General features: G+C 40.3%; 1 protein-coding gene across 2 annotated transcripts in view; it reads left to right on the top strand.

Annotated features, from left to right (window-relative positions):
* The window catches only part of DCLK3 (doublecortin like kinase 3), a 36021-nt gene extending 15864 nt beyond the window's left edge, over positions 1–20157 (top strand). Inside the window, exons 2-5 of one of the 2 annotated variants that reach the window (XM_064443969.1) lie at positions 1187–3069; positions 10430–10562; positions 11493–11660; positions 12523–20157. In XM_064443969.1, coding sequence (XP_064300039.1) covers positions 1187–3069; positions 10430–10562; positions 11493–11660; positions 12523–12716 — 2378 coding nt within the window. In that variant the 3' untranslated portion in view covers positions 12717–20157. Of the gene's footprint in view, positions 1–1186; positions 3070–10429; positions 10563–11492; positions 11661–12519 lie in introns of both variants that reach the window. The other variant, XM_064443968.1, reaches the window with a different exon arrangement.
* The last annotated feature ends 4498 nt before the right edge of the window (positions 20158–24655 follow it).

Here is a 24655-nt window from a genome sequence, read left to right on the forward strand (position 1 = left end):
TTCCTTGTAATGGTTCAGTAATCATTCTGGCTGCTTTCTTTTGGCTTGATCCTGTTAGTTCATGCATTTCGGATGTTTGTTCCCAGCTGAACCGCAAGACTATTAAATGGAATTGGAAGCACTCTGTGATCTCATTTTGAAAGTTTATTTCTTGAGGCTGAAAAGAATTGCGTTGTAATTGAGTTTAAATCTTATTAAGTACAGGAAATCAGAGTACTTTAAGAGGACATTTTTATTCTTAGCTTATTGTCGTGTTTATAGACAGTGAATTATGTTATAGCTTGGCTGGCCCATAACCACGTGTTATGTTTTCAGTTCTTCCTTTTCAGAATTACATGTAATGAATGGTGCTGTTTTCTTTGGTTGGTGTTCTAAGCTGAAATATCAGAGGGAAAACTGTTAATGTCCCTAGAGAATATTCAGGACTTTTTGTGATTTTACCTAACTTTTAGAACAAAAAAGTCAAACCAAAATATTGGAAAACTAGGACTCCAGTTATCAAACAAAAGAAAGATGCCTTTCTTTAAGGGGAAAAGATTAAATTACATTACTATTAAATGTACTATGAAATTGCTGTAAAATTGTAACAAAAATAATACTTTTAAAAAAGAATCTCATTTACTGAGTTTGTTATGGAAGTCTAAAAACTAAATGAATGGTCCAGCGAAAGTGGAGATAATTATTTATAAGAATATAAGGTTGCACACACATAGCCATCCGGTAGCAATTTTAAACCAGAAGTAATTAACTTCTTTTACTTCGTGCAACACAGTTGTTGGACTTGTTGCCACAGGGTTTACAGAGGTCAAAACTGTAACTGGGTTCAGAAAGGAATTGAGTGAGTTCTTGGTAGGTAGGTTCATAAGAGGATGCTAAACAATCGATGCAATCCTGGCACAAGTAACCCCATTTTTTTGAGGATTTCTGGAAGATGGGAGGATTTAGGAGAAGGATCTTGTTGTTTTTGATGATATTATTTTTAAAATAGCATTTCTCTGTCAGAAAGTGCATTTACATTTTCTCACAAACTTGAAAATGTTTGTAGTTGTGTGTATCTGGAGTTACTCCTTAGTGGCAGTTACACGTACCCTTACTCTCTGAGGTCAGGTATGCTGATATGTAGAAGACTATTACTCAGAAAGATGTGATGATGCAAAATGAATAATATGCCTACTCTTTGTCTTAGGACGCCGAGGCTTGTTTGACCAATCGTCACACAATGCAAGCTCAAGAGTAAAAGAGAGGAAACTGCAAGGGACTTGTCCCCCCGTTGGACGTGGAAACTATGGAAAACCATGTTTGAGTGAAAGCAGTCACAGGTCCCCATTTTTTAATCCCCGTAACGGTTTTCACACGATACATTCAGAGCACAGTCCTGTAAAGCCAAGGATTATTACAGTGGTGAAACCTGGCGGACACACACTCAGGAGGATAACCTTGCTTCTCAACAGGAGATCAGTTCAGACCTTTGAACAGCTGATGGCTGACATTTCAGAAGCTCTGGGATTTCCACGCTGGAAGAATGACCGTGTGAGAAAGCTTTACAATCTGAGAGGCAGAGAAATCCGAAGCGTTTCTGACTTCTTCAGGGAAGGCGATGCATTCATAGCTATGGGGAGGGAGCCCCTCACTTTGAAGAACCTGGAAGTGGTATTACAAGAACTTTATCCTGAAAATCCTTATGCTGCCAGTGCTGCCATTCAGCAGAACGAGGAGCAGTCCCAAAAACTGAAGAGCAGGCTGTACGACAAGGCTTTGAAAGTGGACAGTGGCTTTGATGAGACAGAAATTACCAAGAACTGCAGTGACGGCATGTCTCCCAAAGTGATCGCTGGACACGAAGGAAAAAGTCAAACCAAGACAAAGCAAGAAGAGAAAATGAGAAACAAAAAAAAGTGGACTAGAGAGAGCTGGGGTGGTGAACAAGGAGTGAAGCCATCTAGAAAAACCCGGGAAAGTGAGAGGTACCTTAACCACGAGAGGAGTCTTGAGGAGGGATTAGAAGAGAGTTCAGAGGAGGTGGTGAGGTGTGAGAAGTGTGAACAGGAAAGGCAGGCCAGACAAAAGCTACAAAGAGAAAGGCGGGCTGAGGCCTCGTTTGAGAACAAAGACTTGAACACAGGCGCATGTCAGAGGTACCATGTTGAAAGAAATGCAAAAATCAGGAATAGCCGAAAATCTTCAGAAACTTGTCTGGAAGGTGAAGTAGTTGGTTGGAAAGATAATGGCTGTAGGAGGACATGGAAGCCCCTACACAGGAATGTTAATGAAGGGCTGGAGAAGCAAAAAAGGAGTGTTGAGAAGGAAAGGGATGTGGAGAAACATGAAAACCATGGGAAGGAAGTAGTAAAAAGCAAGAAGAATGCTGTAGAAGGGCTATCTCATGAAGTGAAGGAAGAGAATGGAAGTAGCTGCATAATCAACCAAAGTGGTTGGCTAAAGAAAGACACTTTGAGGGATGCTGAGAAACCATCTAAAACACATAGGGATGGCAGAGAGGGACAAAGGGCTAAAGACGAAAGTGCCAGAAGAGAGGGGAATATCATGCGTAGAGAGAGTGACATGACACGACGAGAAAAAACAGGGGAGCGCAGAGTCAATAAAGAAGAAAACAAGGCTCAGGGATTTGAAAACACAAGCCGGAGGCATGCCATTAAAAACAGAACTGATGTGGAAAAACAGTATGAGATTGGCAGAACTATTGGGGATGGGAACTTTGCAGTGGTGAAGGAATGCCGCCACTGCGACTCCAATCAGATCTATGCCATGAAAATTGTTGATAAATCTAAGCTGAAGGGGAAAGAGGACATGATGGAAAGTGAAATTCTGATCATAAGGAGTCTTTCTCATCCCAATATAGTAAGCTTAATTGAAGTGTATGAGACAGAAGCTGAGATCTACCTAATCCTGGAGTATGTCCCAGGAGGGGACTTATTTGATGCAATCATAGAAAGTGTGAAGTTCACAGAGCATGATGCTGCTGTCATGATCACTGACCTGTGTGAAGCACTGGTTTATATTCACAGCAAGAACATTGTCCACAGGGACCTCAAACCAGAGAATCTTTTGGTAAGTATTGGCAAACAGATTCCATGCGTGCAGGAGTGGATTTGTTTTCCTTCTAGTTATGGATCTTTGAATATTTTAAAGGAAATACTGTGCAGGGATAATGTGCTGTGGCAGGACTGTTTGGAAAAATGGGAACAGTTTTGAAGTGAAATTACCATTACAGTTTACTTCACATAGATCTGCTGCGCATTGCAGATAGCAGTGCTTGCAGATAGAAATTCAAATAAAAATGACCTGGCTTTCAGGAGTAGTGAGCATTTGTATTTTTCTGGAAATCAGGCATGTTAGTTAGCATCTGACTTTTAGGTATGCAAAGATAATATGTTTTTTGCATGAAGCATACAGTGAGTTATAAGGCATCCTCCATGCAGACCAAAATATATTAAAATTGCTAATTTAGGTTAGTTATTTGGTGGACTTTGTCCACTGCAGTCACACATCCTGCAGACTGCTGTGCTAGTCCTCTACTGTAGTGATTTCTCTCTTGTGACAATTTATTTTCTTAGGAGCAGAAGTACGATGCAGTTGATTGAAATAATCTGACAGTAAAATGTGAGTGTTTCAATGAAATACAGCACTAAAGTCAGCCAGCTCAAATACTAACTTCATGCCAAAGAGAAAAGTTCTTTTTTTCCATCACATTTCTGAGGCGACATTCTTTTCATCCAGCACTGAAGTCAGTAGAGTTACTCACATGTGTGAATATGCATAGAAACGTTTGCAGTATTGGCACTTGATAAAACACCCATTGTATAACAGTAACAGAAAGCAACTCACCCTTGGTAATTGTGTGTTACGCTTGTACTCGGGTTCCAAGTTTCTTGAGAGATAGATACCAAATATTTGCCAGTCTCTAACAAATCGGATTTCATCTGCTGGTGAAGATCATAGTTAACCAGAAAAAAAAAAAGGTAATAGATGGTTTAGCCCTGTGTGCCATTCAGTTCTTTAAGAGAATTAATTCTGGGAAGAAATCAGTGTGAATTTCCGGAGAAAAGCAGCCGTGTAGCCTGTAGGACATGCAGAGGTTGAACAAGGCTGGGCCTGAAAGGTTTGCTCCCAAACCTTTCTAACCAATAGCATCTATACTAGGTCCTGCTATGCATCCTGCTTAATCTGATGAAAATCCTTGGTACGTGGTCTGTGTGTAAATAAAAGACGGTGAGTGCAAGTGGCTGGTTTGCGGGAAGAAGTATGCATCTGGGCCCTGCCTTCATGCCTCATTTTGCCATTAGAACAAAGCCTCACTTAGAACTGCAGGGCTTTCTGCCAGAAGCTGATTTTCCATTATGAACCAGGCTCTGCTCTTTCCCATTTGCTGAAAATAAGCTAGTCATGTGAAACACCTGATACCAGATGCTTCATTTCCCTCTGTAGTATGTAATCATTGCAGTGATGCAGGTAAACAAAGAGGCATGATACAGGTCTGTTCTGGTTGTTTTCACATTTAGTTCACAGGACTGCAAAGCAGAGATTGCTGGGCAGTGGCAAAGTTTTGTAGCACTGAAATAATCATGTTGCCCATTCTGACAGGAGAAAATATTTTTCAAGGACAGACTGGCCCCTGGCCTGTAGGTATTTTGTGATATGAGAACAGTGCTACCCAAACACTATGTGAAAGAAAATTGTACCTGTTCCAGTTTCACCTCCTGCTAATTGGTTGTGAACACCTGTATTAATATCATTTACATAAAGCATCCTTTTGAAAAGTTAGTCTGTTGAACAAACCAAGTAGGTTTATAAGCTCTTGATAATGTTGGATAGCTCATGTGCTATCTAATAAGCATCCTTATGAATATAGGACACTTGAGCAAGTTCCTGGCTTTTCTGACTTTTTAATGTGCTGCCTCTGAGTCTTCAGAGTGACTGGGGCAGTAACAGCAGAGCAGGAAGGAGAGCTGAACAACAACAAACAGTATTGAAGCAAATTTCACGGGTTCATCTGCTGTTGGTGGGTCAGGGGCTGGGGACAGCCTTCTGGAGAGGAAGCACAGTGCTAGAAGTGCTGGCATCCTACAGGGATGTCTTTGGTTGTGGGATACCTATTGCATCAGATGCCTACACTACGGATGTTTAAGTCTGAATTAGTCTGCCTAGACTTTCTTTGTACACAGAGAACAGAAATAGGTACGCACTTTTAGGCTGTTTATATGTCTTCTGGTCAGGTGAATCCTGTCCTTTCTTGTCAGATGTTTTTCCACGCTTCCTAACCCTTTCCAGCAAATGGGGAATTGAAGAGAAAGCGTCCTTAGTCTGTTTTGCTAAGGAAATGTGTTTGTCTGCTGTAAACCTGCTTTGTGTGAGAATCTAAACCCTGTTCCTAGTGACTTTTGAACCTACTGGCTAACTTCCATCAGAGCTGACAGAGAAGCAGTGAACTGGGATAAAAATATTTCCATAAGTTTCATGAAAATAAGCAGCTGGGGAAAGAAGGGAAACAGTTTCTGTCCCTACAGAGGGAAAGGTGGAAATACACTTTGATGTCTAGTAAACTGCAAAATTTTTGACACAGGAGAGAGCTGGAAACCTGATTTAATTATTAGTTCACTGCACTACTTTCCTTTTGTGGAACTGTCCTTTAGTTATAAACCTCTGTAACATACCACCACCATCATACTTTTTTTGTTTTCCCCCTCCCTTTTTCACCACTGTGACTGCCCACAATGACCAGGCTCCTTGCAGGATAGCTGTGAGGCAGAAGAGTGGTGACTTGCACTACAAAACCAAAATCTGTCTGGTGTGAAGACAGCTGCTCTGACTCCTTCCCATCTCCTAACAGAATCACCTCATTAGGACTAGGTGTTCAGCAAGAAAACCTTTGCTACCAAGGGTGAGCAGTGTGGTGTATTTGCTCCCGCAAAAGAAGCGAGTCACTTCTTTAATGCCACCTGGAGGAGCAGAATTTGCTGGCAAGCTTTTTATCTAAGGGACTGTTGAATTCTACGGGTGTTGGCATTTCTTGACCCGTGGGTGGGAAATTAATTTCAAAGTGCAGTGTTGTCTTTACAGGTTATAGCTGTAAAAGACCCAAAGCCACACCCTTCCCCCCTTGAGCATGTTTGTGTTTGTAAACTCATCTCCTTGTACACTTCCCAAATATGTTAATGTGGTAATAGTTTAACACTCAGCTTTATAAATAATAGAAGTGTTATAGCTTTTTATGCATTTGAGGTTCTTATATTTCGGCCCCCTTTTTCTCTCTCAAGTTTTCATATATGTATGAGAACTTCAAGTATAGCCTTTCTGTCCTTTAACTTTGCTTTTGTGACACTATTTACATATACACAAAGCACTGTCAGAGCTTTCTGAGTGCATTTGAGTTTAAATCCTGTTTAACCAGTTACCTGTCAAGAGCTTTCAGTATGATATAAACCTATACTGGGAATTTACTGTAAGATTTGTCATTGAGATTCTTCTAGCTAGCTAGCAGCAAGGGATGTCTGAAACTCAAATGTGAATGTCGTGCTTTTTCTTTAGCTTTATCTGTTTAGCTTGCTTTCATGTATATGTGCATACAGAGAAATATTAATGCTATAAATCATCTTCTTAAACACCCTGATGGATTTCATGAGGTAGATAGGAAAATAAACAAGAGCATGAAGAGCTGGGGTCATCAACAGGAGAAAAGGAAGAGATCAATTTATCCCTTCTTTGAAGATGAACTTGGCTTTGTATTAGTGTATTATAATCTTCTGGGTGTGTGGCTGGGATAGCTAGAAATCCTGACAATATTCTAATATCCTGCTATGGCACCTGCATTTGAGAGAGTAGCAAGCAATTCTTTAGTCCAAGACTACCAGATACTGGCTTCCCTTGCAGTTGAAGGACACGAGTAATTGTATGGCCTAAATTGGCTGTCTGTAGAAAGGGTACTGAATACTCGTCTTCCTTATCTCAATTAACTCTATAGGCAGGTAAGACAAGGCAGCACTTTAAAATGGACTTTTGGAACCATTCTTTGTAGTCTTGAATTCAGAAACAGTAATAGCTGTCTTTTAGGTGTCACAGTAAGGCTAGTATGTTCATCTAATGTTACCATTTTTGCTTTGTTCTCACCATCTCACAGAGCACTTGCTGTAGATGTCAGAGGCTAGGTTTCTCTTGAGTATGTTCCTGTGATACTGCTATGAGTAAGTAGTTGTCCTCAGGAAAGAAGAAAAGCAACCTGAGAAGCTTTTGTTTCTACAGTGAAGCATATTTGTGTGCTCAAGGTGATGCCAGGTGACAGAAAGGTAGAATGGAGAGTACGAAGTTGGGAACGAAGGGAATGCTCACTGTGCCCAAGCTGACTTGGAGTTGTTCTGAGCATAGTGTTAGTGAAGATGCTGAGGTTTTCAGGTGTGCTGACAGGTTACATGCTGTCTTTGAAATGATTGTCACAAAGCTGTGAAAATATACCCACGGTACATGCTGTTCCTACCTGTTTCGTTGTTAAGTAAAATGAAAGCTCAGTGGTTTTGTCCTGGAAGAACAGATGGTGCAGTGTTGCCACCTTGTGCTGTATTGAGAGAGTAGGAGTCTGACATCCTGATAAAGGAAAAAGTACGACCATGTATTTTACAAAGCAAGACATTTCCCGCTGATTTTAGGGTTGGGTTTAAGACCAGTGTGTTCTCCACCCTCCCCACCCCCTGCTGGTTTCTAAAAATGTATATAAACATATCAGTATTATTTGTCTTAGTACAGTAACATGCAGGATATTAATTGAAATTCCATGTGACATAATTTTCTTATGTAATTTTAAAAGCTTTATTTATACAGTAGGAAAATATATTCATGCTCATACTTTCATATAAAATTGATCATTTTGACTGTGAGTTTTTGTAGCATTCTACCACTATTACCCCCATTGTCAGAATATAAATCCTGTGGATAGATGCTGCTCTAGAAAGTAACTGTTACTTTTGTAATTTATTTTTCACTCTTGTCAGCTGTTGTGTCCACAGTGCATCATGGCAAAAAATAATGATGAAGTTGACCAATCTAATAGAGAAAATGGCTATGGCATTTCAGCTTTCTCCTGTAGAAGTTTTGACTGAACGGTTGTAGTAAACTTTATTTTCAGTTTCATACTGAAGAATTCTTAGAAAAATCGAAAAAAACCCAAAATGTTTTGCTTAATCAAAAGTAGGAGAGTGCTTATATTTTCCATAAAGATGATAAAAAGGGATATAATGTATTATTTTGTAATGTAATATTTTTTCTTAAAAAGAAAAAAAAAACCAAAAACTTTTTGCTTAAAATGGGTTGAGTGCTTATAGTTTCTATAAAGATGATAAATGGGGATTAGTCAGCTGTAATGTAGTAATGTAATGTAATGTAATGCAAATTTTGTCCCATCTGTACCCTTAATTGGCTTGTAATAGAGACTATTTTGACTTTTGTGCTTCCTCAGGCACTGTCTGATGGCAAAGTATGAGGTGTTAAAGCATGGAGTATACCTGTCGCATTAAACTCCAGTTTGTCCATTCAAAACCAGAGTCCAGATTTCCTTGGCTTTCTTGTAGACATTTTAGCTGCTGATCTGTTCCCCATAGTTCCAGGGACAGACTATTTTTCATTTAAAGCACATTCATGACATTTTTTACCACTTAAGGAATGTCTGAATATCAGTCACCGGTATTAAGAATACTGATGTGTTTAATGGTGCTGCTACACTCTCCATGACTTGGCCTTTGAATATAGAATTATAGAATAGTTTGGGTTGGAAGGGACCTTTAAGGTCATCTAGTCTACCCTCCCTTGCAGGACGGACATCTTCAACTAGATCTGGTTGCTCAGAGCCCCGTCCAACCTGTCCCTGAGTGTTTCCAGGGATGGGGCATTACCACCTCTCTGGACAACCTGTTCCAGTGTGTCACCACCATCACTGTAAAAAACTTCTTCCTTATTTCTAGTCTGAGTCTACCCTCCTTTAGTTTAAAACCATTACCCCTTGTCCTATCGCTACAGGCCCCACTAAAAAGCCTGCCTCCATCTTTCTTAGAAGCCTCCATTAAATATTGAAAGACTACACGGAGTCGTCTGCTCTTCTCCATGTTGAACAATCCCAGCTCTCTCAGTCTTTCCTCATAGAACAGGTGTTCTATCCCTCTGGTCATTTTTGTGGCCCTCCTCTGGACCCAATCCAACAGGTCCATGTCCTTCCTGTGCTGAGGGCTCCAGAGCAGGACGCAGCACTCCAGGTGGGGTCTCACTAGAGTGGAGTAGAGGGGCAGGATCACCTCCCTCGACCTGCTGGCCATGCTTCTTTGCAGCCCAGGATATGGTTGGCTTTCTGGGCTGCAAGTGTGCATTGTTGGCTCATGTCCAGCTTTTCATCCACCAATACCTCCAAGTCCTTCTCTGCAGGGCTGCTCTCAATCCCATCATCCCACAGTCTGTACCGATACTGGGGATTGCCCTGACCCAGGTGCAGGACCTTGCACTTGGCCCTGTTCAACCTCATGAGGTTCACATGGACCCAGTTCTCAAGCTTGTTCAGGTGTCCCTGGATAATGTCCCGTCCCTCAGGTGTGTCAACTGCACTGCTCAGCTTGGTGTTGTCTGCAAACTTGCTGAGGGTGCACTCGATCCCACTGTCTATGTCATTGACATGTTTTGTTTTGTAAAATAGTGTTTCATTACCTGCATTATAAAGTAATGCTGAAGACCCATGCATACAAAACTAGAATGGGAAGAAGTGTTTTGATTACTTTTCAGATGGATGTAGGAGATGGGAACTGCTGAAAAGACTCGTTTAGGAGGATATTCCGCATGCATCCATTTCTCCAACTCTTACTATGTCATGACTGTGACTCCTTTATTTTCAGGGCAGCAGGTAGAGTAGCAGAGTAATTTGCAAAGAAAGTAAAGCATGCATTTGTTTGTTTTGGGGTTGTTTGTTAGCCGGTATGATGGAGATATGCTTTTCAAGTGACACTGTAAAGTCAGTAGCTTATCTGGGAATATCGCGTTTAAGCATAGAGACACCCACAACATTCTTCTTTGCGTTCCCAGGGGAAAAGAAGAGTTTACTTTCCCAAGAGGAAATAGTAACATTTAGTGGACTCTTTATTATTTTTTGTCTTCCTACTTTTAATTTCTTGGAAATTACAGTGTGCCAGAGTTTGTAGAGCAAAGTCTTCCTTTTTCCATCATTGCTTGTCCTCTTCAATATATGCACCCTTTAGTATGTGGGGGTGGGGAGGGAAACCACTTTCTGAATACTGTTTATCAAAATACTTTTTCCATTTCATGTTGCTTTACTTGAAGGTGCTATTATTAGAACTTCTTCCTGTTTATTATTAATTACTGCCTGTATTTTTTGCTGTCTTAAAATGCATCTGGACTAAATATATATATTTTTTGTTGAGTATAGGTTCAACATAATGCAGATAAATCTACTACACTGAAACTAGCAGATTTTGGCCTTGCAAAGCAGGTTACGAAACCCATATTTACTGTGTGTGGAACACCAACGTATGTTGCCCCTGAAATACTTGCTGAGAAGGGTGAGTGTATATATTTATAATTTGCTGTAAATCATACAATTACTCTGAACTTTCTAATCATGGAAATATTCCAGAATGTTTCGACCTACTGGTACATCTTTGCAGGGTAGGAAGTTGGCTAGCAGTATAATCTGTGAAAGGAAAGGAAACCTTTTAGCTTTTGACAAACACAAGCGTGACATGAGTCGTGTTTGCATTATTAATGTCTATGATAATATAACTCTGATTTCCAAGCAGACAAGCCATAAAATATCACAGATGGTAATTGCTGAAGTAGGGAAATGAGCAAAAGTTCATGTTGCAACCTGAGGGTAGTCAGCCCCCCATTTCATGACTGTAACCTAAACAAATTTCCAAGGCCCCTAATGATGCAAAAACCTTGTGAACATGTATGTTGAACTTTTGTAAGAAGCCAAAACATATTTTGCATCAGAAGAAATTTTGCAAGTTTTGTATCCAAGAAGATTCAGACCTGAAAAGGAGTCAGTTTTGTAGATGACTCAAGCAAAGCTATTTCTGGTTTTTGTTCTGTGGAGCTGGGTTGCACATCTCCAATTACATTCATTTTCAATGGAAACTTGGCACTCTCTTAGTGCTTTTTTGAAGGGAATCTGAAGAGGACTGTTTTAGAAATATATGCTATGTTTTCTCAATTAGTCTTCAGTTAACACTGGCCTTGTGAGACAGTGTTTGTGAAATGTTTTGAAGAAGAGAAGCACTTTGTGAGAGCTGTAGTTATTAACAGGCAGAGCAGCTCAGCGTGTAAGCGTGGTGTACCTAGCCACTTATTCTTCTGCTGACATCATCTTTTTGAGAAACTGAGCAGAGCTTCTGTGTTTCTTGGAAAATAGAGTGACAAAGAAACAGTTCCCTACCAGTTGTGAGCTTTCTTTCTAAAACAGGACTTACGGTTTGTCTTTTCTTCCTTAGGCTATGGGCTCGAAGTAGATATGTGGGCAGCTGGTGTAATCCTTTACATTCTGCTCTGCGGTTTTCCCCCTTTTCGCAGTCAGGATCGTGATCAAGAAGAGCTGTTTCAGATCATACAGCTGGGTCACTATGAGTTCCTTTCCCCTTACTGGGACAATATTTCTGCAGGTAAGATTCAGCACGTATGGCAGATCTGAGAAGTGACAAGCTTCTTCCCTGGCGTGGGAAGAACACCCCTTTGTTCAGGACAGTGAGCTCAGTGAACTTGGGCGTGTCTTACAGGTCTCTATTTTTTGATTCTGTGTTTCCTTTAAATGTGAATTTAGTCCTCCAGTAGTATTGATGGCTGTGAATCTGAATATTAGGTCTAATTGATTTAATGGAGTGCTCTCTGTCTGAGGCAAAAGCAAGGATTTTCCTCACCTTGCTTGTATGAATTGTCTCTGTAGAAAAAGGTACCAATATAACCTCCAGGGTTATGTTAGATTGTAAAGGTGTATGCAAAAATCCCAAAAGCTGAGAATGAAATCCGTGCTCTGCAGAATGCAGTGTGGATTTTCTGTTGAGATCAATGGGGTCTGCACGTAGTAGTTTTTTCCTCCCTGCAGGCCATTACGGTGTCTTTTGTGCACTCTTCAAAATCAGAAACCCTAAAACCTCCCTATAGAGTCTTTTAAAGAACGTGCTCAACAGCATTCTGCGACTTTTATACTCCTTGAGGGATGAGATACCCAATGCTAATTCGTGTGAATCTGAACACCTAGCCTGATGCCTTCGTGTGTGTTCAAGATTAAATTCCCTTTGCTTTCTCCTCTCTTTCTGAAGGGGAGAATGATATCAGTAAAAGATATTCTGGAGATTTAACATCTGTCACTTGTTCTAAATCTTGTGACTGGGGATAGTCACAAAAGTCATTATGGTAAAACTAATAAGAAAAAATAAGAAGGATGTTTTGTGTAGGTGTAACTGTCAGCATCATCATGTCACTGTTCTTTTCCCCTCTCTTCTTTTCTTTCTTTCATAATAGCAGCAAAAGACCTTATAACCAGGCTGTTGATTGTGGATCCGCAGAAGCGCTACACAGCACGACAAGTACTTCAGCACCCTTGGATCAGAACAGCTGGGAAAACTAACAGCAGAAATTTGCAGAGGGAAGTGACAATAAATATTGAGCGTCATTTCCGGGCCCAGCGCCGAAAGGAAGTTGCAGATGATGACACATGAAATCTCCTCAAGCTTGTTTAGTCTTCTTTTTATTGATTAACAAATTATTTATGTTTTCTTTTCTAAATGAGTCCAGCCTTTAGTGTGTAATTGTTGCTGGCCATCGCCATGCCTTTTTTTTGATTCTGAGATTCTGAAGAAGGACAGGGATCAAATTTGCATCCACTTCCCTCTGATGTTATTTAAGAGTCTCTTTGTTGACAGCAGTAGGGACTAGATATTTCCTGGAGGGTATCTATTGTTTTTCTTTAAATACTGATTTGGGCTTTTACATTACAAAATGTATATCTTCTAGATGACAAACGTTTGCTTCTGTGGCTAGCTGTCATGATGACTGTGAAATGCTTTCTCTTGTCTGTTTTTGTATGATACCTTCCAGGAGTTTTCTGTTTATAATGTTTTCAAAATAATTGTCTGCATACACACCCTGCACTAATTCTTTAAACTGTCTTTTCACCAATTCTTGCTAGCAATGGAGAAGGTGAAGGAATAAAAAAACCCAAATATATTCTTCAGCTGTAGGATATGTTAAATAAGCAACAACATACTATTTATTGAGTTGTGAGGGAAGAAAAATCCTTATAGGCTAAATTAGATATGATATCTCCCTTGGCAACATCTTTCATTAGATGTTCTCACGTATGGGGCAATAGACTGTACAATGTTTCTGTTAAACTATGGTAGTGCTGTGTAGTATGGCAGTTGCATTTGTTTATGAGAAGTGGGAAGATATCATAGCTGATATCTTTTCAAGACTGTAATAATAACTTCCAAAGTGCTTTTCTTCCTCCTCTGCAAAATAGGAAGTTAAGCAATTCTAAGGGAACTTCGGTTCTTTTCCCAAAGGTGTATTTACGGAATGATAACCCAAGTGCTTTTTCATACTGATTTTTTTCTTAGGAGCCATCCGTGTGCATCTGTGGCTCTCCCATGCTGATGGAGAAGAGAAAGCTATGCAGCTGCTTTTGTGGCTTAAGTTAACCCTTACCTTCATGGTTCCCCTTTCATCAACACACTTCACAGCTGAATTGCTTTGATACAGTGTTCCAGTGTAGTTTAGCAATTGTTTGTGGTTTTTTCCTGTTGCCTTCCCTGGGAACTCTTTCTCCTTGTTTCCATGAGAATGGGCAATGGGATGAAATTACATTCAAATTCAACTCGGGGGAAAACTAACAACTTGTTGGCTATGGAAAGGTCTCCCAGGGGAAGTGTCAGATGCTTCATTCATTGCATATGTTTTTTTAATAATTTGATTGGATGCAGTTTTAAAGAAATATTGGGGGGGGGGGGGGGGGGAATACAGTCCTGAGAAGGGCCGTGACCTAGAAAAGCTTTTGAATCTCAGAATTTTTGGTTAACTAATCCAATCCAAAAAGCACTTCAGTTGTCTGTTTTATAATGCTTTGTCCATGAGTTCCATGTGCTAGCAAATAATATTGATGTTAAAATATTAGTGGTATTAGCATTGAATTCATAGCCTATAGAAATGAATGAGGTTATTTTACAGTTGCAGTGCTGCTGCTCTGTCTATGTATTTCATAATGAGAAATGTCAGAAGCATTTCAGAATGAGTAGAACATTTTCATAACTATATGAACCAGAATATTATTTTGGTGAGTGCTAATATTTTATGTGAACTTTCTGAATTACCAAAAAGTGTGAGGTACTGTCGTCATGGTTCTGTTTCAACTTGTGACAGTTTTGCTGCAAGAATGATGTATGAAAGTAGAGACAACTTGGCTCTTAAAGGAGAATTGCACTTTCAATTGATCTGGCTTATTTTTAATGCATATTGGAATAAGACTTGCTGTGGAGTTCAAGAATTTGTGAAACAAACCAGTGAAATCTTAACTGTATGCCTAAGTAGTATGTATATGATATGTCATACCTCTGCTTTCGAGGCACTGAATCAGGAAGAGTTTCCCTTTTCCCGAAAACAAGAATGGATTTAAGTGCTTCCCTGAGTTAAGGCTATGTGTAACCTCATATTCTAAATGCATTACATGGTTTGTAAGTACTAGTAATAACTTCTCCTCTGTTAATTTAAGTCTATTTTGGATAGGAAGCTGTGGAAAAATAGCTTCTGACTTGCAATATTATTATATTGTAATTATCTTATTTTTAATATAGTCATTTAGGAATAAAGTTTGAAGTGACAAAAAGAATACTTTATCAGCAATGAATCTGACAGTTTGGAGATTGTGTTATGAGTTGCCTTTTTCACCTTTAAGAACCTGTCTATAGCCTTATTCATAGTGCAGAAGGTAGAGAATTTGCTTGGAATGAATATAAAAGTAATTATTTTTTCAAAGGTTTTGTTTTTCTCTCAAGTTCTCTGGTTCCCAGACAGACTATATGTGGACTGTGTTGTGTGCTGTCACTGCATTGCACCTGCAAGTACAGACACTGCTGTGGCAGCGCTGAGGGACTGTTTTGTTGGTGTTCCTAATAGACACGTGGCGTTAGGCCCTCCTTCTTCAGGTTGGAGACTGGCAAGGCTTCCGGGTACTTCTCAGGGTTTTTGCCTCTTCCTTTCTCCTACTTAAATGTTCCTTTTTTTCTCCCATTGCTTCCAGTATTCTTGCTCTACCTCTGTGCTGCTCTAAGGAGTTATGGTCATTACCTGAAGCAATGAGAACACATGATTTTGGTGAGCTCAGGCATTGCTTGCTGATGTTGAAAGTTAGGAAGATTAGAGAGGACTCAGCCAAAAAAAATGGTGAAAGTCCATTATTGGTCTCAAAGATCTCCAGTGTCCCCTCATCTCCTACTCCCTTTTCTCAAGCTTTTCTCTTCCCACTGCATGACATTCCAATGCAGACCTGATCTTTATGCCCTATAAGACACTTTCGAATACATGAACCAAATTCACACTCTAGAGGTGAGGATTTTTGCTGTTCTTACTTCCTTTCCTGAGGTTTTTCTAATGATTACTGTCTCGTTGGGTTCTGGAGTCATCTTCCTCTTATGCTTGCATTTCTTGATTGGTTCATTTCTCTACAGGAAGTCTGAGGAAACTCAAAGCTGGGGAAGATTGAAGTCTCACAGAGAGCGAGTTCTTGCCTATTTTTTAGGAAGAAGAAATATCCCTCCTTGCCTTTTGTTAAATCTTTGTGATTTAGACTCTTATATGGCCTTATACTCCCCTGAAAGTAGAACTAGTTATAGTGTCCCTAGCTCTTTAGATACTGACAATGAAGAAAGTCAGAATGTACTGCCAAGAAAAACAAACAAACCCCAGAAAAGCTAAGTCAAAGTATGAAGTCGTATTGCAGACCTCAATAGAAAATATCCACTTACAGAGGATTTGCTAGGTCTAAGACAACAGAAGGGAAGAACCTGTTGGTTTCCTGAAATCTTTTGCAAATCAGCTGGGAAGGAATCCTTTCGTGCCTCTTAAAGGTGCTGGTTGATTGCTGTCTCACAACCAGAGAGCCTGACCGCGTTCTAGTTATTCCAGTGTTGCTTCTTTACTGTATGGTACTGACTATTCCAAAATTTTTCTCTCTTTAGAAACCAGAGACCCTGACTCTCCATTATGTTTTAACCATAGACTTGGCTATTCTCTAGGTGGTTGCACTTTTTAAGCACTCTCTCATATTTTCATTTCCTAACTGTAAGACTTCTCAGACTTTTGAGGCCAAGATCCAAACATATACAATTGGGTCATCAATATTTCATTTCCTAGTGACACACGTGCCTCATAGTCAGAATTGGTTTTGTTTATTTTTTTTAATTACTGGATCAGCACTTAAAGTCACAGTGAAGGCTTCCAACTACAGTAGTGACAGAAGCGGTCAACTGCAGGATAGTTGGGGTCTACATAAGAAAGTGCTACTCCCAGAGATCAGCCAAAAAGTCCTATGAAGCATTCTGAGCATCCTTGAAAGCCAGCGTTACTAGCTTTATACATTATAAACCTTCCTTGACTGCGTTAAGGGTTTCTGAGTATTAACTCTAGGCTTTTTCTGTCAGAGTTGCTGCCTATGACTGACCAACTATGTAGTAACTCTCTCCAGTGGTACACTTTCCACTTCCTAAACATAAAGCGGTCCCTGAATATCCCCCTCCATTTGTCCACCAAAGTCTACTTCACTTTCGTGTATGCTGTTACATTGCATTGATCCTAGACCTCACCTGTTTTCTATCACCTATCATCTGCTTACTGTCACCTACCTATCTTATCCCCTCAGATGACTTATTACTGAAAGGTGGTGAAATCTTCTCATACTATTATGGTTTCCTTTAGGACATGCTGGCCACATACAAAACAATTACCAGAAATGGGAAATAAGAATGTGGCCAGTGCAGAAAATGAGCAAAATTTTTTGAAAGTGTTAAGGCGTCTGAAAGCGTGCAAAAGGTAGTAACATTTCATGTTGCATAGTGCTTAACTGCCTTTAAATTAACAGTTGTAATTTGGTCCCTGTCTGTACTTCAGTCACCTAATATTTAAAAATGTGTGCCCAAGAGATGGAAACTTGGCAGTGCAGCAGAGATGCTATTTCCTCTGAGACACAGACACTCCAATTTCTCTTACTCAGGGACTCCTTCATCTGAGATTTGTTTAGCTACTCTGTGGATCAGCTGAACTCGGAGACCATTAAATCTGCCATCTCAGTATACTGTTCTGACTGGCATGATAGGTGCACCTGTTGGTAGGGTAAAAGAGGGGTAGTGGAACGTTATCCTCTGAGCTTGAGTCTTTTGGGTGATGTTCCTACTGTGAAAGTGAAATTTCTGGAGTTGACTGCTTGCTTTTCTGCAGATACCTGGGTTTGGGGCGATGTTCAGTCTGCTTGAGAATACAGTAAGTTTGCTGTGCTTATAAACTGATCTTCCCAAAGACAAATAAGTATTGGTCTGAAATCTTCCTCCTGACATTTCTTCTGTCGCCCCGATTTCTTTTAATTTAAGCAGTGTATGGAAAATGCTTTTTATGTTGCTGGGCATGCATTTTTCTGTCTTCTCTGAGTCCACCAGTACAACTCTCTACTGTTGACATTCTTGCTCCTGAAAGGAGCATAGGCAGTTTAACTGGGCTAACAGTGTATACTGGCACTGTTCTACAGGATGGTTTATTTGCAACTGGGCTGAAGGTGTCATTTTCTAAAGTAAAATACATCATACACTTCAACAGAAAAGTGGTTGTTCCCCCTGCCAATAAAGGCAAACTGTATAATGAATGTTATATTTCAATATTCTTCCAAAATATTGGGAAACAATTGCGTGGCCAAGTATTTGGAGTTGTGGTTTGTGTTGGTTTTGTGACCCTGTCCCCCACCCCTGAGTTTATCTCTTTGGGAAATACTTGTTTTAAAAGGTTTGCAATTTCTTTAAGTATCGTGTGTACGTTCATTTACACTTAGAAGGACCCATTCTAACGCTGCAGTCCTTGGAATGCTTACAGATGTGTTTTTCTTTGCTGCTGTTTTAAATCCCACTAAAATCAACACAATTCTTTGCAAAACTGGAGCTGAGATTCATTCTAACGCTGTTTTTGTCTCTACTGCATTAATCATGTCCGCTCTGATATTAGAGCAATCATGACAAGCAGAGCTAGTTTCATTGAAGCTTAATGCAGACAGAACTGAACCCTCCCACCATTAATTCTTATTCTGTAACATTAAAGTCTGTTTCGAAAAAGGTTTGCTTTGTTTGTGGAAACAGGCATTCTAGTTGAAATTGAGTTGATTGCAAAAGTGGCTTTTTCAAAGGACACAGTTTCTGTAGTAGCTTGTGTTTATTTCAGTTCTGTTATTAAAAATGGTATTTTCCTGTAGGCCTGCAATATCAGCTGAAGCAGTGGAAATAAAAATGCATCTAATATATTGATGGTGTTTTCGAAGAAACTACCTTCTCTGGATGTGAGCATGTGTGATAAAGCCGCTGCCAGTGAGAATCAGTGCAGGCTCTCATTTATTACATGTTGGTACTTAAAGAGACCGGAGCCTTCCCACTACTCTTAGAATAACTGTAGATGGTTAGGAATGGCTGTCCTTTTGTGATAATCACACATCTTAATTGCAGTGCATTTTAATGGTATGTATAGGCAGCTAATTAAAATGATTTAATGCTTTGCTGTTAGGAGTGGGATTCAGCTGTGTTTCCTGTGTTTAGTGGTTGAAATCAATATCTTCACGCTCTTCTTCTCGATGCTACATGCTGTTTCTTTGGAAAAGAAGAGATGACCCTTGTATCATCCAGTTGGCGGACTCCCTCTGTTGCTTTGTGTTATAAACAGGTGCTGTATTCCTGCAGACTTTTATCTTTTGAAATTAGAGCTGTTTTGATAATGTAGCAACTGGAAAAACAGAAAAAGTAAATCTAGTAACATTAAACTGACACTAGAAATATATTGTGTTTTCTGAATTCAGAAACTGAAACGAAGCTGGAACCATATAAAAATTTAGAGAAATGCAAGATTATTCCTGTAGTAAGTGTTTCAGCAATTCAAGCAATAAGAATATTTGACCTAGTGAGAGCACTGAGCCGTGCAGTACACTGCTAGGGATAAGTAGGTGCTACAACAGTCAACTGAAAGTGATTTGAGATTCCTGTCTTGGATAAAGGGAGCAGGACTGAATATGAGGTTCTCCTCATGTCTGGAAAAACGTGATGCATCATTTAACAGAAGGTTATTCCTGTGTCCTCATTGCTGTGTTAGTCGGTAAAGCTTTCTAGATTTCGGTGACAACCACTGTATTGTAAAAAGGCATTTCTCATGAAGAATTTCAGTGTAAAACATTTTAGATAATGTTTAATGTCAAGGTTTTCAACAATGAATACAATTTTTCTAGAAAATGGAAGTGTGTGATCATTAACTGCTATAGTGAGTTGTCAGGCAAACCTTACTGCTGGATTTTCAGGAAGAGTGCAGTCTTGTGGTCCGAAGCATTTGCAACTGCCCAGCCTGCAATGTCGACAGTTCTAATGGCATTGTAATGCTTCAGCAGATAAACTTGTTATTTAACAGGCTCACAAGAAACCTATGTGCCTAGTGTAAAGATGAAATTAAATGAGTTGAATACATTTTATTCATTTCAGCATTTCTGGAAACATACTGGCAAAACCAGTGTTTACAGGGTGACTGATGGGTGGAAGATGTATTACTGACCAGTATTTCAAATGGAAGTGTGATGTTGGGTCCTTAAAAACACAAGCTTGCAAACTGTTCGGCTGAAGGCCAGCACATGTTCCAGTAGGGTATTATTTCTATGTACTTTAAGCAAAAAAAGAGGGAAAGGCACACCATGTAAGGTGGCCCCTCGCCAAAAGAAGACAAGAATATGAAAGAAAAAAGTGGAAAAAAAAACCTGAGAGGAAAAGCTAAAGAAAAACTTAACTTTTTCCAAAATGTTTTATTTTCTTACGTAAATCAATGCTGTGGACAAGTCAAACAAAGCTTTATGAGTGAAATAAAATAATGTTTTTTCCCTTGCTCATGTGTGACATTCCTGTGACGGTTCCCCAGTTATTTCTGTGTGTCTGGGGGTAACAGATTCCAGGCAGATACTATGGCAGCCGGTAGCATTATCCCGCCTGGATCGTGATTCCATAACACCAGGACAGGAGGAGAATCCCTTAAAAGAAATAAAAGCAAAACTGTTCCACCTTGTAAATAACTGCACAGTTATTCAGCCACACAAGAACTTTATGGGAGTTTAACTGTGTGAGCTATGAAAGCTTTTAAAAATAATGTGCAAGGGACAAATAGAGCTGGATGCTTGACTGTAACAGTAATAAACCCCTCCTGCCAGATGAAACCTTGCATAAATCAGTGGTAGATGACTGGTAAGGTTGTAAAATTAGAATATTCCAAAACCTGTGTTTAGGTACACAGTTCAGCTGGTGAAAGGTTGCAAGAAATATGAGGAAAACTCGAACAAAGGTATATGGATAAGGCCCATAATGACCAGGAAAATTAATCCATTCTCTAATTGCCAAAACAGACCACTGAATGTGATGGTCACCGAAAATGGTCTTGTATTTCTTTTGTGATGAACTTTTATTTACTTTAAGCTCTGAGGGTGAGATCTTCAAAGCCACCAACAAGGGTTTTAGATGATCACTTTCTGCAGATGACAAAATTTATGCTTCTGGAGTAGTTAGCTTTAAAAACCCCACTCTCCATTTAAAATATTCTCTGCTCATCAATAATCCAGTTTCTAAGGAAAATGGAAACGGATTTCTGTGACATTAGACTTGGTTTTTTATGTACTTGCCATCACCAAAGATTTTTTCATGAACATCTTCCAAGATGTACATTTTGAAATTAAAAGATCTGCAGGTGTTTCCAAGGGCATTTATGTGGTTTTAGTGGGTTTGAGCTGGTGTAAGCTGATGGATACTCTTGCCCCTTAGTTGCACCTAACTATTGCCTGAGGCATTTCAGGTTAGCATGGGGAGTGCACATGTGTTTTTATGATATAAATGCTGTATTCTGTTCTGGCTTTTCTGTAGTGTTAGTTCTTGTAACAATGGCAGATACCTCCTATTTTTTCCATGTAGTGGAAAAAAGAATACATTATTCAAAACATGCTATTAAAAATAGTATAATCAGATCACTGTTTTAATGAATCAGTGATGGGACTGCTATGAATTGTACCAGCAACTAATCCACCTTTACCAGGAGGATACTTTGGATGAACTCTTGGACAGATCCTGTAGAAAGGATTCTGGGAAGAGAATAGACAATTCAGCAGCTTCATTCTGGCAAAGTAAATCACCAGGAGCTCGGATTTGCTGTCATTCAATTTGTTTTCAATGTCAAATGGACCAATAGAGGATGGGTAAGGATGGGCCAACTTTGTTCTTAAGTGGAAGCCTTTTTATTGGCAGGGTGCAATGGTTTGGATTCTGGGGAATTTTTTTTTCTAATGCCGGTCCAAACTATATTTTTGTGAGTCCCAAACCGGAAGCTTTTCAGTTCGCATATGCATAGCATTTGCAATTTTGAATAGGACAGTTCTGTGTGGGCTGAAAAAAGCATTATTTATTTTCATGGGTATACTAGCTATTATACTTAGTTATTTTATTGGTTTTTAGCTGTGGTCATTTTTTTGGTTAAAAATACAACTTGCAAATCAGGATCTGTATTTAACCCCACATAACCACAGATATTCGGGTTTTCGAGGTGACGCTTACTTTATATATGCTGCTTTGGAAAGAGATCCTTTGCATTGCTGAGGTGTGTGGATGTTTCTTGTTAACATGAAGCTTTCCTACACCTGTGTTAGCTAGTAAGAATAACAGTGATGCTTCTGGGGGGTCCTCAGAGGCATTAATGAACTTTAGCTCTTGTTTATTTATTAGGTATTGGTGCCTTGATGCTGCAGTGAATGGCTTTGCAATAGGCCTTCTGTAAAAGCACAGCAGCCTGAATTCCTTCCTGGGAGGAATGCTGGAGCACGGGGTGCAGGACAGCTGGGATCCAGGATTCACTCCTGCCCTGACAGCTGAGCTGATCCTGGGCTGTCTCCAGTGCAGGGAAAAGGGCCGGTGCAGGGGTCTGGAGGTCAGGGCTGCTGCCATCCTGCTGAGGAACAGGAGACACTTCATGAGCACCGGACAGCAGTCAGAGAGCAAAGCCCTGCCTGATATGTCTGTCCTCTCACTCCTGTGGCTGTGGTCCCCAGTGGCCTTGGGTCAGGGTCACCTTCTGTCCTTGAAATCTTTCCACCTCATCTTTGCCATGTTCAACTTCGAAGCCTCTGCTACTGGCAACGGTGAGACTAGCACTTAGTGCTTGCACAGTGCTTCCTGGGTTCAAAGCTCTTCACAAACATTAACTAATTAAGCCTCAGCAAGTCCTTATGAGGCAGGTATTTATTCCAGCTGAGTGTCTGCATTCACAATTAAGAATATGCTAGATATAATCCTGCTGTCAATCAGCCTAATTGCTTAAATGTCTAATTGGGTAGATTCCCTCAAGTAAGTTCAGTTTAAAAAGGTTATCCTGACGAGGGGAATTATGCAGTGGAGGAAAAAAGAGTGCAAAAGGAAAGTCTCAGGGAAAATCAAGGGTGTCTGTCAGTGGTGGTTTTCAAAGCAGCTAGGGAGACTGGAGCTATTTTGTCATTGCTGCAATGACTCTTCAAAGAGGCTTGAACTAACCTGGAGTTAAAAAGTACTTTGTAACTGGGTTTGTTTCAACAGGAGAAATGCAAAGAGAAAATCCCTAATAGTAGCAAGGAGAGCAGCAAGGGGCTGAGGGAGACTGCTCTGCATAAGCACGGGTTCAGACTCTCTTGCCTGGACTTTTGTTTTGCTAGAGAATGACAGCTTCGCTTCACATCGTGCAGGAGGCCAGCTTGTAACCTGCTTGAGGCTAACATGCACCAACATAAACATTTCTTACTGTGGTGTTGGGTGGTGGTTAGTATCTAAAGTGCTAGTAGATGGTACTCAGAAGATGAAATATCTTCTGTCTGGGACAGATAAATTTAAGGGCTGTTGGAGATTGAATGATAAGTGGCAATTTTTAGTTCTGATGCACATTATAAGCATTATGCGTATGATGGATACAGCAAACAGATATTATTACTCCTCACTTTTCCTAGCCAGCCAGGTGCAGCGGTGTGCTTAGGTCAGAAGACTTCTTTACTGAACAGATCCACCAGACTTTGTGCAATGAGTCTGAGACTCAGGTACTCATGTCCGTCCTTTGCACTTCCCACAGTCTGGGCCGTGCGTTGCGCACTCATGTTGCAGCGCTATGAGCTTTGAGCCCATGTGCTGCAGGTCCAGGCTCTCTACTATGGTGGCGTGGAGAAGGGAAAAAAGTCACAAATGAGAGACCTGAGGCAGCAAGTGTTGCCAAGGGAAAACCCCAGGCTCAAAGGGGTAGGTAAGAGCTCGATTGTCTGCTGTGGTCTCCCCTAGATGTTTTCTGTGACTCTCCAGGGGACTAGAAGACATTTCAGGGGATCACCACTCCATCTTCTCCCAAGGTAAGATGCCTGTGGCATTCCTGATGGACACTGGCTAGCCTGTTCTTTAAAAGCTTGAAGAAAAAGATCTTGTATGCTCTTCAGGCAATCTGTAATAGTATTTTGCTCTTACTCTCAGAGAGTGTTTCCTCTTGCCAATGGAGTCTCTCGTGCCAAAACCTTAGCTTGTTGGTTCTGCTCATGGCCAGAATGGATTTGGAGAACAGATTCCCTTTCTCCTTCTGCACCTGAAGGTTATTCCCTCTACAGTTTTCAGCTAGAAAGCAGTTGGGAGATGGGTAAAAGTTTTTACATCCTCAGGTCCGTTCTCCAGCAGGATTACAATCATTTTCTCAAGTATTAACAATGGCTTGAGCTGATTGAGCCTACAGTGGGATCAATATCTATGTTTAAGCACGTTTCGTCTTACTTCACTGCCTACACCTCATTTCAGTGCTGTGTGTAAGCTACACGCACTTTCCAGGTTGAGTCTTGCCTCCCCCTTCACCAGTCTCATTCCTTTATGTGTGGCTGCGGCACATACAAGCCTTTATAGCTTGGGACATTGCTGCTGGAGAAATACTTTTCAGAACTGAGGATTAGTGGCACCTTATATGAAGTTTTTAAGTACTTTGCTTAGATCAGTACTATGAGATTTAAGAAAATGGGGGTCTACAAAGGCTATTTAAAATACCTTCTGTGTGGCAGCATCCAGGAACCTGCCAGGGTGGCTTTTGTTGTGCTAGGGTAGGTACAAGCAGACTGTTAACAGCAGCTTACAAACAAACAAAATCCAATGCCTTTCTTCAAAATTTCACTACTGAAAGAAACCCTTGTGGAAATTCACAGTGAAAGTGAACAGCAAGTAATATTTTTGCAGCTGCTGCAGAGAAACCATCCTTTTGCCTGCGTCCTTTGTTAGAATCTTCAAACTTGGCTTTGGAAAATAGATGTGGCTGTAGATTCAAGCTGACAAGTGTTACAGCATGAAATGCATTCCAGAGGGGA

The sequence above is a fragment of the Phalacrocorax carbo genome, chromosome 2 (genome assembly GCF_963921805.1).
Source record: "Phalacrocorax carbo chromosome 2, bPhaCar2.1, whole genome shotgun sequence".
In the NCBI taxonomy this organism is placed as follows: Eukaryota; Metazoa; Chordata; class Aves; order Suliformes; family Phalacrocoracidae; genus Phalacrocorax; species Phalacrocorax carbo.